The following is a 15,773-nucleotide window of genomic DNA, read 5'->3' as shown; positions in this document are numbered from 1 at the left end:
AGGAACCGCTTCTCATCACTGGAGAGGAAAAAAGCAAAGTAGCAATGTCAGGGTCTCAGTTTCCGCTTCTAGAGTATGCTCCGATGATCTACAATCTTCCTTACAGAATACTTGGAATAGATTCCACCATATCCTAAGATCACTTTAGTCCCCGACTAAAGAATTATCTCCTCAAAGAGTCTCATTTAAGGAGATTTCACTGAGGATTTTGGTTTTATGAAATACATAATTCCTACATAGAAATATGATAGCAAAAGATTTCCTTTTCTCTTATAGATACTATGGTTTGGAAGATCTGTGTATTTTTATTAATATTTTAAAGTTCTTCTCCTCATGTATATGTAAAATGCTAATAAAATACCAGATGGGCTAGAGCAGGGCTTTTGCTCTTTTGAGTTTGAAACTAAGAATTGGATGTAAAACTGCCATAATAATTTTTGAAAACCTGTACCACAAATGGCAGATATTTAAGGGTAGCAGCTGTTATTTCTGATGAAAATTCAATAGCTTTCCTATTGAACTAAGTAGATGGGGTTCATTCTTTGCACATGATTTAAACAGTTATGGCAGTGTCTTTTATGGAGCTGTAGAACTTTCTATCCTATCCTCTTTTTAGCCTCATTTCCTTTTTAATCAAATGCTCCAAGTATACAGTATGAAGTTCTGTTTCTAGGTTATGTCCTCTACATGATACATGTATTATGTCCTTCTACATGATACATGTCCTATCTTATATACTCTGCCATGAAAGAAGTCTGAGAGTATTAGCATCAATAAACATGTTTATAAGACTTTATGTTCAAATAATGTTTGATAACTCCATCCATTTTGCATGCTTCTCATCCCTTTCTTAAATTTGAAGTTTGTGTCATTTAGTAATGTTTGGCGGTTTGTAATATTTATCTTTGAATTTTCAACTCTATTCCTTATCTAGGACGTTGCGTCTGCAAGGCTTTCACCCTCCCCAATTATATCAAACAGTGATCCTGATCAGAAAAAATACACGTAAATTTTGTGACAAGAATTAATTATCTGCTCATTAACAATTTCTGTATCTACTGTAACACATTTCAGTTATATTAAGAACACAGTTCTGTCGATATGAAATCTGCTTATAACTGAACGTAATAATGGCCCTATTTAGTACAAGTTTTCTGACAATCGGAAATTTCATTACCAATTCTATTCCATGGAACACTGATCCCCTAGTCTAGCAACTGCAATCTTAAACCTATTGCTGCTATTTATTTATGTTTTCCCCTCAAAGGCTGACAAAGTGATGGGAAGAAGGCAAACTGATTGTTCCCTTATATTGCATGTTTGGGACTCAAAAATATCTTTGTGTTCTCTTCCCTCCCAAAAATTACATATGAGAAACTATTGTGTGCAATGTGTATAAATATCATGATTTATTCCAATACGTTTGGGAATTAAATCTCTGGTTCTTAATTAGATGACTAGGTAAAGGTAGAAGTTAAGTAAAAAGGATTTTTTTCACATGAAAAGTAAGAAGATTAATAACAGGTAATAAAGAGTGTCATTGTGCAGATAGATAGATAGATAGATAGACATATATCCATATATATGAATATAAATATATATAGAGATATATATAGATAGAGATAGTGAGATAGAGATAGGTAGGTAGTAGGTAGATAGATAAATAGATAGATAAATAGATAGATAGATAGGTAGGTAGGTAGGTAGATAGATAGATAGATAGATAGATGATACAAATAGCACCTGACACAGTGGCTATTCTGGAAATGATAACTGCTAGTAGGATCACTATTATCATCCTGCATGGGATTTAAATAACAGTTGTGTAAAGGGAGTGTTTACTAGGATTAGTTTATATTTGAGATGTATATATTTCCAGATCTATTGATCATGACTCACATAATTACTTGTGAGAAATTTTGACCTTTGTCCAATTTTTCAGGAAATACTTGAAAAAGGAAAATGAATATAGCACAAACAGTTTTCATTTTCTTATCCTTTGGCTGGTTTTAAAAAGACCAATGTCTTGTTTTTCTGATGAATATTTTTTTGTTAATTTATGGACCATGAAGTAAGCTCACAATGGACTTCAGTCCTGGGATAGTTGCGCAGTCTGCTGTGTCACCCACACTGTGCTGTGTGCTTATATATTTGTATGACATGTGGTAATAAGGTAATACCTTATGGTAATAAGGAGGCAGGCTCTCAAAAGGACTGCATTTCCTTTTATGGACACAAAGCCAAAATATTAATCTCCCTTTCGTGGACCTGTGTTTATTGATGGCTTCTCTCCTCTTGGATAATATAGTCATAGCAGAAGAGGAGGCAATGGACTTGTCCCATACTCTTCTGTCATCGGTTTCAATGGAATGAGTCACAGAGAGGCACCCTTGGTGTGTTCTCAGCATTAGTACTTTAGCTGCGGAGTGTGCTGTGCCATTGGGGTCTGAAATCATAGGCTGCTACATAGCTGCAGAGTTAGGATAGAGCCATTTCTAACTTTCACAGTAGAATTTCTGTTCTGCCTGCTTCTTTATTTGATGATAGTCTACTGGAAAAAGTTTGTATTTCCCCCAGAATAGGCTCCTTTTCGGTACATATCTTTATTAATGGATTGACATATTTTAATCCACAAAGAGAACTTCCCTACCAAGTGTTGATTAGTGTTGAAAATGTTTTATTTTACCCCACGAGAAGAGAGTATGATGAATTTTTCTAAAGCAAGATATATAGAGATTAAGAGTCAGCAAAGAAATTTGTTTAAGACATCATTACTTACTTGCTTGTGTCTTTTTATATAGAGCTAATTTATAATATTGCCACAAGGTTCATATATTATTACAAATAGTTAAGCATAGATTGCTCAATAGTATTTCTTCTTTTAAAATGTTCCCTGAAACCATATTTTGTGATATGATATTGACTCATGATGAAAATCCTAGCTATAAATTGTTCACTATTATTTGTTTAAAAATTATAAGTTTGTAATCTTTTTGAGATAAACAAAGGATTAATTTTTGCTTATGAATATTGGACAAGATTAAGCTACTAGTCCCTTTAAAGTTATTTAATTGCACATGCTAATAGAAATTTTATAAAAATTAAAAACAGGGGTTGGGGATTTAGATCGGTGGTAGAGCACTTGCCTAACAAGGGCAAGGCCCTGGGTTCAGTCTTCAGCTCTGGAAAAAAAAATTAAAAACAGACTAAAGCACATGGTTATTTTAGTAAATGAGGTTTTATCTTAAAGGGAGTACTTCTAAATTTTAAAACAGCATTTTCATACATTAATGTATATAATAAGTTGGATGAAGGCTGTCACCTATCTAGGTATTTTGGTCTCTTGTTTGCAATTCTTGTTTCATTACAGCTTAAAGAAAAATGTTTACATTGTTGCTTGAGATGCCTTAAAACCTGTAATTATTAAATAATTTTCTACACTTATAATAACTTGGTTTGCGTTTGCAGAGCGTCCGCTTCACTACACAGAGAATGTGTTGGAGCAGGTGCTTCAGTGGAGTTCATTAGCTGAACCTGGCTCTGCGTATCTTGTGGTGAAGAGATTCTTAACCATTGACACCATTAAACAGTGCAGAGGTAAGCATGCTTCCTTCACGTCGCGAAGGTGGTCAAAAGTTCAAGTGGCCTCCAAGTAGTTATTAAGACACGAGTTGTGTCTGGAAATGGGAAAAGGAATAGCAAGATACAGAATCTGCTTTCGTAGAACTGTGCATCAGTTTAGTCTGTAGCACTGTGGTGGCAGTGGGTTCATCTGGTGGTCTGGAGGAATGTGATGGAGGAATGCCTTGTATTTCTGAGGGTAGTTTGTGCTTATGTGTGTTCCAGTTTTTGTATTACAGTGAGTCTTCTTTAATAACATTGGCATTTCTGGCCATTTGAGAACCACAAGCTAACTAGCCTCTGAGACTGTGTGTGTGGTATAAGTCTCGATGTTATTTTGAAGACATTAGAAATCAAATAAGCACAAAAGCAATGACATACCATTTAACACGAAAGAATGGAACCACCCTGCAGAGATCAACAGGAGTTCGGCTAGCAAAGAAAATCATGAAGGAGTTACAGAGACAAAGTTTGGAGCTAAGACGAAAGGTTGGACCATCCAGAGACTACCCTACCCAGGGATCCATCCCATCATCAGCCACCAAACACAGACACTATTGCATATGCCAGCAAGGTTTTGCTGAAAGGACCCTGATATAGCTGTTTCGTGTGAGGCTATGCCAGTGCATGGCAAACACAGAAGTGGATGCTCACAGTCATCTATAGGATGGAACACAGGGCCCCCAATGGAGGAGCTAGAAAAATTACCCAAGGAGCTGAAGGGGTGTACAACCCTATAGGTGGAACAACAATATGAACTAACCAGTACCCCCTGAGCTCATGTCTCTAGCTGCATATGTAGCAGAAGATGGCCTAATCGGCCATCACTGGGAAGAGAGGCCCCTTGGTCTTGCAAACTTTATATGACCCAGCACAGGGGAATGCCAGGGCCAAGAAGTAGGAGTAGGTGGGTAGGAGAGCAGGGCAGGGGGAGGGTATAGGGAACTTTCTGGATAGCATTTGAAATGTATATAAAGAAAATATCTTGAAAGAAAGAAAGAAAGAAAGAAAGAAAGAAAGAAAGAAAGAAAGAAAGAAAGAAAGAAAGAAAGAAAGAAAAAATCATAGACAATGTTCTCTCAGCACAGATGTCAGAAGCTTGCTTTTGAAACTTTTCTTCTGTTGTGTTGTCATTAATTGACAGCTTAGAGCAGCATTTCCACTGGTTTTACCTATAAAACAATCTCCAGTTATACACATTGAGGTCTGTTAATATGAACTTGCCTATTACTTTAATACAGAATGTCAATAATATCTAATGTTACTTATTATTCACATACAATCAACCAAGCCCTACATACCAGAGGTCATTTACACTTTTAAAAATAATTGATTTACTATTTAAACACGAATATAGTACATTAGCTCAGGTCCCTCTACCCTTTCCTCCCACTCACCTCGTCCTCCTTCTCACCACTTAGGTCGGTTTGAGTGAGAGTATGTTTTAGGCTTGCTTAGAATTGGCAAATGTTTGGAAATAATTAGGAGGAGGAGCCTTGTTGGAGGAGTTGTGTCACTGGGAATAGGCTTTGAGATTTCAAATGTCCATTCAGGCCAAGTCTTCTCTCTTCTGGTGTACTGCCAGCACACCAGAATGTAGCTCTCAGGCTCCAGCAACATGGCTCCTGGCTACCACACTCCCATCCATAGTGACAGTGGCCTAACCCTCCGAAGATGTCAGCATGTCCATTCCTCTCTCTCTGCTTCCCTCTGCCCACCACGCTCTGTTAATCCAGTGAATCCATTTAATGCTGCCTGTATATATTTAGATGTGGGAGCATCCACTGCCTTGTGGCTAGACTCTGAAGACCTGCTTCCCTGAAACTGACTCTCTATCCCAATAGCTCCTCAGACACAGGTGGGACTTCATGAGCTCCTCCCTCATCCACTCTGGGATTTTTGTCTGGTTTGTCTCTTTTGCAAGTCTTAGCCATGTAGTGCCTGCTATGCTTGTATGTGTGCAAATGCATTTTCATGTCCAGAAAATACTGTTTTGCTGCAGACATCCACTTACTGTCTTTCTGTTCTGCTCTGCTACTGATCCCTGAGCCTTGAGAGGAAGGAGTGTAGTTTGGGAGTCTCATTTGGAGCTACACACACCGCAGTCTCTTCTTCTCTATACAGTGACCTATTGTCGATCTCTATTAATTGGCACCTACTGCAAAAGGAAACTTCTTTGATGAGGCTTGAGCGCTGAACTTAGCTATGAGCATAAAGATAAGAAATTAAGTGCAGCTTATACTCCTGTGTCCAGTTAACCTCATACTAACACTAGGTTCTGCCCTAGGCTCTTTGTAATGCTCAGTTTTTGTTTTGTTGTTGTTGTTGTTGTTTCTTTTACAAGTCTGTGTCAGTTTTCATGTTATTCTATTTTACAAGTGAAAATTAGAGAATATAACTTATCCCGTGTTGAAAATAAATTGGACTACCATTTAAACATTTTAAAAATTAAAATAAGAAAGGGGGGTTGTGCAAGAGCTCTGAAATGCTGTGGGCATGCTCAGTGCAACTGTCGTCAGTCAGTGAGTGAATTTTACCAAAGTTTACTATGATAATTTTAATTTCATAGTACTGTCTTTTTTGTTTTATTCCATCTCTGATTACTTTTATCAAATGCATCCTTTCTTTCAGTCAGCTAAATAAGCAAACACATACCATTTTTAGTAAAGAAATGTAGCCTTCTACAACATTTATCATATTTCAAATCCTTTTACCTGTTCCTTTGAGCCCCATCCTGCTCACACCTGATCATGAGAATGCCACAGACATCCATGTGACAGACCAGTTTTCTCAGCTAGAGAAGTTCATGATACTCCCCCACTCATACACATACACACATGCACGCATGCACACACACACCCTCTAGACATCTAGGGATATCTGTAGTTGTGTGAGAGTCACAACATGGGAGAGTGTGAGAGTGAAAGATTCTGGTATTTAGTTTCTGGATTCTGCTAATGAGTCTGAAAAGCACAGAGTAGGTCTGTATGATTTATATTCTAGATTAGATGACAGTGGTGTCAATTTAGAACATCTGTAGAGAATCTTTTGGCTGTTTGTGATTCTTTTAAAAAGTGAAGCAGGGCAAATATGTTAGAGAAAGCTTGAGCTAGCTTTGTAGATTTAGCAATAAATCTTCTAAGAATTTGCAAGACCATGTTCTATTTCTAGACCCCCCTCAAAAATTTAAATGTCAAAGAAAAGCATTTTCCTTGTGAATTACCTCCTTTTAATATTATGGCATATATCTGGCCATTCCCTTGTTTTCAATAGAAATACATTTTCTTTTATAACCAATATTATCCTTTCAGTAATAATATTCTTCTAATGTTGTCTCATTGTCTATATATACGGTTTCTTAAAATTTATACCAGCATGCAATATCTTAGCTGTTGATTGATTGCTAATCTCCTGGTCATATATTCATAAAAATGCAAGGAATTAAAAGTTAAAGTACTGTGATAGAAAGCAAGGTTTTATGCAAATTGAGATGGGATCTCCTAAGCAGGTGTACCCTTCATGGCTGTTCAATTATGCAAAAAAATATGGGATGGTACAGATTTAGTTGATTAAGAAAACATGAGAAAATCTGTGCTGTGATCTGCTATCTACAACACTGCTAAGGAACTGGGTATCAGAGGAACAGCATAGGGCCTCCGATAGTCCGATGTCCCCTCCTGATGGGTTGGAGTCAGTGACTGTGTCCAGGTCTCTCTCAACATCCCCTGTAATCATTGAGGAACCCAGAGGAGAGAAAGCATTCCTATGGTGGCACTTCTTATTATACTTTTTATTATTTAAAATAACTTTTAAATTAAATATGTCCTGATGTTTTTCTCCCCCTTCCCTAAGTCCTTCAGATTCTTTCCCATTCTCTATCCAGCAGCTCTCAAAAAAACAAATAAAAACCCAAGAAACCAATAAGAAAACAAAACAATCTTTGTCCCTCTTTAAAAAAAAACCATGAAACTATTATATATGAAATAAAAGCACATATGTGCATGTGTGCGCGCACACACACACACACACACGTGCATGCCATGTAGTTCATTATATATTGGTCAACTACTCCTGAACATGAGGCCAAGCCTGGAGTGGTTGATACATTGAAGTGTTTATGCATTTTTTAAAAAACTGATGTTTCCCCTGCTAGTAGATATAGATGATAGTTCAGTGATTAGCCTGTACCGTAGAAGCTGATTTTTCATTAATTTCATTCTTTTTTGTTTGTTTGTTTATCAGACAATTGATTGAAACATTCTTTCTGAGTAGAATGTTAGCAACTATTTCCTGTTAGTATTTCATGTTAGTATTTCCTTCATTCATCTTACAAGTGTGGAAGCCAATAAAGAAATCCCTACTTTCAAATTGCCCCTACTTCATTTACAAGAGGATTTACAAGTGTACATTCATTCTTCCTTGAATTAATCTATATCCCACAAAGTGAATGGGATGCTAGAGAAATACCATAAGTAAGCATTTTGATTAAAGCATTTTCTATTAGTACTTGTATTTGGGGCTCCAAATAGGAATAATAAACAGCTTTAAAAATGTTACTTTTTATTCCATGGATGTTCCATTAATGTTTTCGAAGAGTTTGACTGAAACTCAGATTTTTAAGGCAGAGTAACATCTTTTATTATAGTTATTTGTACATGTATTACAAGTTGAAATTGTCTTCTTTTAAACTGGCTCTAGACATTTTAAAAAGTTGGTTTCTTAAGTAATGGTTTTCAGCAATGAATATGTCTTTCAGTACCCTGACTTTCTTAATGTCTTTTATATTATGTGATAGATTAGGGATGAGCTATGTATTCAGACTCCTGTGTGTATGCACTGGCCAATGTGTCTTAAATAAGAGTGACCACCTACTATAGCGTTATTAGGCCATTTGTGATACTATAGAATTATGATGCCATTTGTGATATCCACTACACCCAACAATGTGAATCTAAGGAAAAATAGTGTAAGCAAAGCCAATGTGATTTCAATGACAAGTTATTAGAAAAAAAAAAAACCTTTCACTTAAGAAAAAAGTCATTCTTGCAAGCACTGAAGGAATGAAAAGAAAGATCATTTTCCCATTCTTACAGTTTTAAAAATCCTTAGTGAGCAAGGAGATATCAGTGCTCTGAGAACAAGATTAAACAGATGCAACCACATTTTCTCTTCTTTTTCCATTTTTATTGATTATTTATTTGCATTTCAAGTGTAACTCCCCTTCCCAGTTTCCCCTCCACAAACCCCCTATCCCTTCCTTGCTCCCCCTGCCTCTATGTGGGTGCTCCCTATCCACCCACCCACCCACTCACCCACTCCTGCCGCAGTGCCCTAGCATCCTCCTACCCTGTGTCATCAAGCCTAAATAGGACCAAGGGCATCCCTCCCTTTGATCCCCAACAAGGTCATCTACTGCTACATATGTGGCTGGAGCCATGGGTTTCTCCATGTGTACTCTTTGGTTGGTGGTTGAGTCCCTGGGAGCTTGGAGGGGGGGAATGGGGGGAAGGTCTGGTTGGGGTACTTCCTGTGGGGTTGCAAACCCCTTCAGCTCTTTCAGACCTAACTTCTGCATTGGGGTCCCTGCACATTTTCTCTAAGTAACAGATAGCTAATGTTATAACATTTAAAAAAATAAAACAAAAAACAAAAAAACAAAGTTGGCCCAGAACATGCTATAGCAATTTTAAGGAGTTTCACTAAAATATCATTTGCTAAGTATCTCTTCTTCCCAAAGTCCCTGGCCTATTTCCCCATCACTCTCTATCTCCTTAGTAGCTGCCCTTCATTCCTAGGTATAAGGGTGTGTTTGCCTTGGATTGTATTGATCCTATGATAGTTTCTTCCTTATTTTATGGTATAAGCGTGTGTTTGATGGTGTTAGAAATCATCTGCCCATCACTTGCTAACTTTAGAACCTTATTGTACAATATATGCCCTATAAGACTTTTAATAGCCTCAGCTGTCCTACTAAAAATGTAGTTATAAGGAGGAATCAATGTTACAGCCATACCGCATTTAATTACTGCTCATTTAAGGTAATGAGATAATGTGGTTTTATACAAGTACTTTTTATATAATGTACTTCTATAGAAGCACATGGTGTTAAGTATTTCTTGCCGCTGCTTAAAACTCAACCTGTGTTTGTTCAGGAACAGCCTTTCATTGCTGAGAATCACTTAGTGTCATGGGGATTGTAGCTGTAAGTTAATTAACTTGAAAAGAAAGATAATAATAATTTAATTTCTTCCTTAGGGATTAAAGTTGAAACATTGAGATAAAGAGAATGAAACTTCATTTAAGTTGCTATTTAGACCTCAGCAGAGCTATCATTCTAAGACCATCTTTTACTTCATTCTCTTCCTATTAAGTTTCTGCATCTGCATCACAAGGAAAATCTAAATTTAGCCTTTTGCAGTCTTCCAGAATATATAACTTCATATTGTTGTATCATATTCTAATATAAATTTATTCTAATTTACCACAATAAAATTTTACTCAAAAGAATCAAATCATCATATGAATAAGTATCTGTGTGTGTTTGTATATTTATATTGTTGTACATGACAGATGCCTTTAGAATGCTTTCATCTTAGAATTAAGCAGTCTAAATATAAAAGCTTTTGACAAGTTTACACTTCAATGGTTAAAACCATTATTAGTAGTAGACTTAAGAAAATCACAGCAAAAAGAGGAGTATGAGTCATAATCTAGTTGAAATTATTTGTATTCTACCATCTATAACTTCTTGCTGATATATATATATGAATATTATATATATATTATTCATATATATATATGAATATATATATATGAATATTATATATATATAATATATATATATATATTATATATATATAATATTCATATATATATATATATATGCTATGAAGGGATTTAAGGATTGCAGGCTTCTTGATAAGCCACAACAAAAACCTGTGGATAAGTGGAAGTGGATCTCATCTTAGTGCTATATTACTATATTTTATTTAATATCGTATATCACTATATATTCATTTCACCATGTCACCAACATTTAGAAATATGATCTTGAGGCTACCATGGTGGCTCAGGAAGTAAAGACTCTTGTCACCAATCCTAAGGGTCTGAGTTTGATCTCTAGAACTCTCACAAGGAAGGTGAGAAATGACTACAGATATTCCTCTGACCTCAATGTATGGCCACAGTCAATAAGTTGTACATTTTAAAATTGTAAATGTTTTAAAAGGAGTAATGTCACTTTACCTTTTAAAATAAAATCTTCGGGATTTTAAAATATATGGGGCTGGAGAGGTGGTTCAGTGGTTAAGAAAACTTACTGCTCTCAGATTCCAGTTCCCAGCACCCACAGTAGGCAGCTGTCAGTCTTCTGTAACTCTAGCTTCAGGGGCTTTAATGCCCACTACTGGCCTCAGTGGTACCCACACTAATTTGGCATACATTCAAAGAGACACATACACATAGACACACCACAGTATTTAACTCACATAACTAAAAATAAATATTTAAAAATTCAAAATACAAATGGTTTTTATTGTCTTCCCCAATAAGTGGAAATGTACCCAGTTTGCAGAAGTTGTGTTCTGTTTTACAGAGAAAAGTATCAGAGAAGGCATCTTAAAACTCAAAGAGGAACCATCCAAAATCCTGTCTGGGAATAAATTCCAAGATCGCTGTGTTGTTTTACGAGATGGACATCTCTTTATTTACAAGGATCCAAAGGTAATTGGATAAGCAGGATCTGTGCGTATATGTCATTGCTTTGTATGGGTATTTATGTCTTCATCTGACACTTGTAGCAACCATCTTTCTTCAGAATAGTGCCTGCAGTTAGCCGGTGACTTCCTGCAGACTCTGCGAGGTTACAACAAAACACCCAGTAACTAAGTCTAGATTCTTGTGGCCTTCCTATGAACCTAAGATTTTGTTGTTGTTGTTGTTGTTGTTGTTGTTGTTGTTGTTGTTGTTTGAAAGCAAATCACATCATCACTGAAGAGACTTTCAGTGCTTTAACACAAACCATCATAGAAATCAGCATCATAGCCAACAGAATTAAGAGAGAAGATGTTATATTCTAAAGGCAAAAGAGAGGCTTTGGGTAAAGTGATGGAGATTTAATGAAGAACGGTGTAAAAAAGACAAGCGAGTCTATAGTGAAAGTTAACATCTTCCCTATACATTTGAATAAATCCTCCTCAGTGTCACACTTACTGGCTTCTACAGGTTATTCCCTTTAAGTATTGAGTTTTATTAAAGAATTTGAAGTTGAAATGAGAACTAGATATTTTAAAAGCAGAGTTAGATAAATGATATAGGTATAAAATGCTGAATTTGGCATAAGATCTCATCTCTACTGAGAGTTAGTGGTGTGAATAAGTAATGTAACATCTCTGCTTCTCTTAAGAAAGTGATAATTATAGTATGAGTCCTATATACTAATCATGTCAATGTTTAGATGGGGTATGTGTAAGAGATATTTTTGAAACATGAAATGTATAAATATATATTATCATAAAAGTATGCTTATAAAGATACCCCTAAGAATAGGATTACATAAGTTGCAGAATGAACAAAAATATTCAAAATACTATATCTAAAAAGCAACATGACTAATCAGGATATTATGAACCATTCGAAATCAACAAGAAAGACATCCCAGTAAATATTTGAGCAATAGATTAAGCAGATACTACATGAAAAGAAGCTTTCGAAATGACCTGTGAGCCACAAAACTGAATGTGTTCAATGTCATTTAGTCACCATGAAATTAATACTAAGATATCAGTGTACCATGTTAAAAACTACTTGCTTTGCTGAAAATCACGAGTGACAACTCCAGTTTGGAGAACAACGTTGAGTAACTGGAATGCTCATAAATAGTTTGTGAAAGGGTAAAATCCTAAAATTTAACAGTTTCTGAATAAAGTTATTCATCTGCCAGCCAATAATGACCCTAAGCACTTGTAAATGAATGTTCATTGGCAGCTCTATTTACATAAGTGTCCATGAATAGGAGAATAATATAGTCATAAATAGAATACTGCCACACGGACTTGCAGTGCGAGTCACAACACATATTGTTGAAATACCACAATCAGTATGGAGTCATATCATAACCGTTTGGTTCATTCTGTAGTGAAAAAAACTCAGAAATGATTTGCTTGGCCTGGGGAGAAAAATAGCCAGCTGTAGAATTTCCCTGGAGGAAGAAGATGAAGTAGTGGCTAGCAAGAAGCCTTCTTTGTCTTCTTATTGCACCGAACACACGCAAAAGGAAGCCTGCCTAAGTATCACGTAGTTGTTTTGTGTGTGTTCTCTCTGCAGAGGAAAACTTTGAGAACTAAAGTCCCTATATGTTTTGAGTTATATAAGTGTGTTTTATGTTTCTTGAAACTAAGGTCTGTTTCTGTGGATAATCAGAGCTAGACTTGACAGGTATGATTAATTTAGTGATGTAAAGTATAACCTTGTTAACTTTACCTACTTTCCTGTAGTGAGACATACAGCTTGTTCTAGTTTATTGGGTCATTGACCTTCCATACTTGTGACATGTTGGTTCAGGATTGTGTTTTCAGTTGGATGCCATCCTAAGAGTTTGAATAATCAAGGTGAATATTTTGTCCATCCAAGGCCCTTATTCCAATAGAAGGCCCTTTATTATAATCAGTAGTAGAAGAAACAGCAGGATGGCCACAATATTCCCAAATGACAATAGTGTGAGTATTGTCTGGCAGCACAGTATGTGGCACTGGCCAGCTTCATTTCATCTTTCTTAAAGCTCCCTGGAATGGGGACTATCACTCACTACTCATTCCTTCATGAAGTGGTTGAATCACAATGACTTCACATAACTAACCAGACACTACAGAACCCCCTACAGAGGACCCTGACTTGATTTCCAGCTCTAACATCTCTAACTCCAGTCCCAAGGTTGCCGAACCTTTCATCTGGTATAGATGGGTACTGGGCATGCTGGGTTATCTGCAGTATCATAAAAACACCCAGGATTTTAAATCATGGTGACAATAGTTAAATTACACTCCAATTATTAAATGTAAAAATTTGGTTCTGGGACAGTTTTCACTAATATATGTGCCCTATATACATCTAGAAAGTTATTTCCTGCAAAGGAAGTAGAAATTATAAACTGAGAAGTATTTTTAAAGCAACTGTTAATTAGAAATAATTTATGAATGTTCATTAACAACAAATTAGGGTAATACACCAGGGAAGATAGATTTGGTTTTCACAGGTTTTTCCCTACACAGAAAATGTTAATTAAAATATGCTCAGAACTGATTTACATAAAAGGTGAGAGGTTTCAAAGAATATTGCCATTACTCTCTTAATGGTGTGAAAAAAAAGCAAATGGGGGAGGGGTATTCCTTAAAAGTTGCATGAACTAATAAGCAAACTCCTCTTAGCCTGAGGAATAATTTTGAAGCTCACTTATTCAACTGACTTAGTTAATAACTTCTCTTTGAAATATAGAAATATAGTTTAATTTGTTAAACTTTAAGAGGCATTCACCAGGAATTAAATATGAGAGGGAGAGAGAAGGGGAGAGAGAGAGAGAGAGAGAGAGAGAGAGAGAGAGAGAGANAACAGTCACGACAGCTGAAATCACTAAGCTGTGCCAGCTCAGTGATCAGCTTCTGCTTTTCTAGTTAAGCCACACTGCCAGTTTCTGAGAAGAGGCACACACACACACAGAGAGAGAGAGAGAGAGAGAGAGAGAGAGAGAGAGAGAGAGAGAGAGAGAGAGAGAGAGAGATTTATAAACTGACATTTACTTTTTTAGAACTTTCCATTCTGAGCTTTGTGTTTCATTATGCATGATCAGTTTGAACTTGAACTTGAGTTTGAACAAGAGAGATTTCTTTTCCTGGCTGCCGAGTTGCCTCTCTAGTCATGGCCTTATAGTGATATAAGTGATAAGCTTAAATGGCGGGCGTGGCATTCTAAGACATGAAGATGCCCTCCCTCAGTGCCTTAGCCAAGCATGGTGTCCTGATGCAGGGATTAACCACCTAAACTGCCAGGGAGGATGTGAACCTCAGTTGGAGTATGATTTAATGTCCTGACAAAGGTAACCAGGAATTACCTTTTAGCATGCAGGCTTAATGGCCAGCTTTGTGCTTCTTGGATGGAACCTATAGAGGGGTACGTAAAGGCCAGACCTCAAGATCACACAAAAAGCATTTTTTTTTAATGTTTGGTCCTTAAAATTCAACAAGTTAGCAAGTCATATCAAAATCATTTCTCAGTTGTACTTAGATGAGATAATGTGTCAAGTAGTTTTAAATGCCCTTAGCAAGAAATAGAAGCTAAGAGGAAGGAAACTATAGAACTTCACTGATAAAATATACGTAATCTTACTGATATTGATTTCTAACCTCAGAGTTGTTTTTTTAGAACTATGTGAACATGATAGTTTACCTCAAAAGGAAAATAGATAAGAATAATAGCAAATACTTTTGGGAATAAGAATGAAAAAATTTTTTCAATCATTAAGATATGCAATGCTTCAGGAAAACTTTAAATAATTCAACGCAATATAAAAGTAAGCATAGAGGAATGCACTATAAAGCTCAGGAAAAGAATTCTGTATCCAACCTAATTCTTAAAAATGTTGTATGAATTATATTTATTAATTATGGACATTTGTTAAATAAACTTCAGTAAAATAGTTGTCAACAAAAATATTTAATTCTCATTTTCACATATATTGACATCTAAAATATCTCAGGCTAATAAAATAATTAAATAATTTAATATACCAAACATCAAAACTCACAAGACCATGAAAAAACGAGTTTCTATCACTTGTACTGGAGTATCTTGCATTAAACAAAAATTTAAAATGTGTAAGCACAATGTTGTGGTACATTTCTATAATTCTCCTGTTAGGATACCCTGGTACAGCGGAGCTTCCCTGTCAGACCACAGATTAGGTGCAAACCACACCAAACACATGCTTTCACAGAGAATTATTATTATTATTATTATTATTATTATTATTATTATTATTATGTAGGGAAGAAAAGTTAAAGTAGTTACTTTCTGACTCAGACTGGAAAAGAAGAAGAAGAAGAAGAAGAAGAAGAAGAAGAAGAAGAAGAAGAAGAAGAAGAAGAAGAAGAAGAAGAAGA

At 35.9% G+C, this 15,773-nt stretch overlaps 1 protein-coding gene across 3 annotated transcripts in view; it reads left to right on the top strand.

Moving 5' to 3' along the window:
- The window catches only part of Arap2 (ArfGAP with RhoGAP domain, ankyrin repeat and PH domain 2), a 160,097-nt gene that overhangs the window by 130,990 nt on the left and 13,334 nt on the right, over nt 1-15,773 (top strand). For all 3 annotated transcript variants that reach the window (XM_029545277.1, XM_021211156.2, XM_029545276.1), the window contains 2 exons: nt 3,469-3,597; nt 11,216-11,343. In XM_029545277.1, the coding sequence (XP_029401137.1) occupies nt 3,469-3,597; nt 11,216-11,343 (257 nt within the window). The remainder of the gene's footprint in view (nt 1-3,468; nt 3,598-11,215; nt 11,344-15,773) is intronic.

Source organism: Mus pahari, chromosome 13 (genome assembly GCF_900095145.1).
Source record: "Mus pahari chromosome 13, PAHARI_EIJ_v1.1, whole genome shotgun sequence".
Classification (NCBI taxonomy): domain Eukaryota; kingdom Metazoa; phylum Chordata; class Mammalia; order Rodentia; family Muridae; genus Mus; species Mus pahari.
The sequence above is the reverse complement of the archived record's forward strand: the minus strand, read 5'-3'. Positions and strand labels throughout refer to the sequence as shown.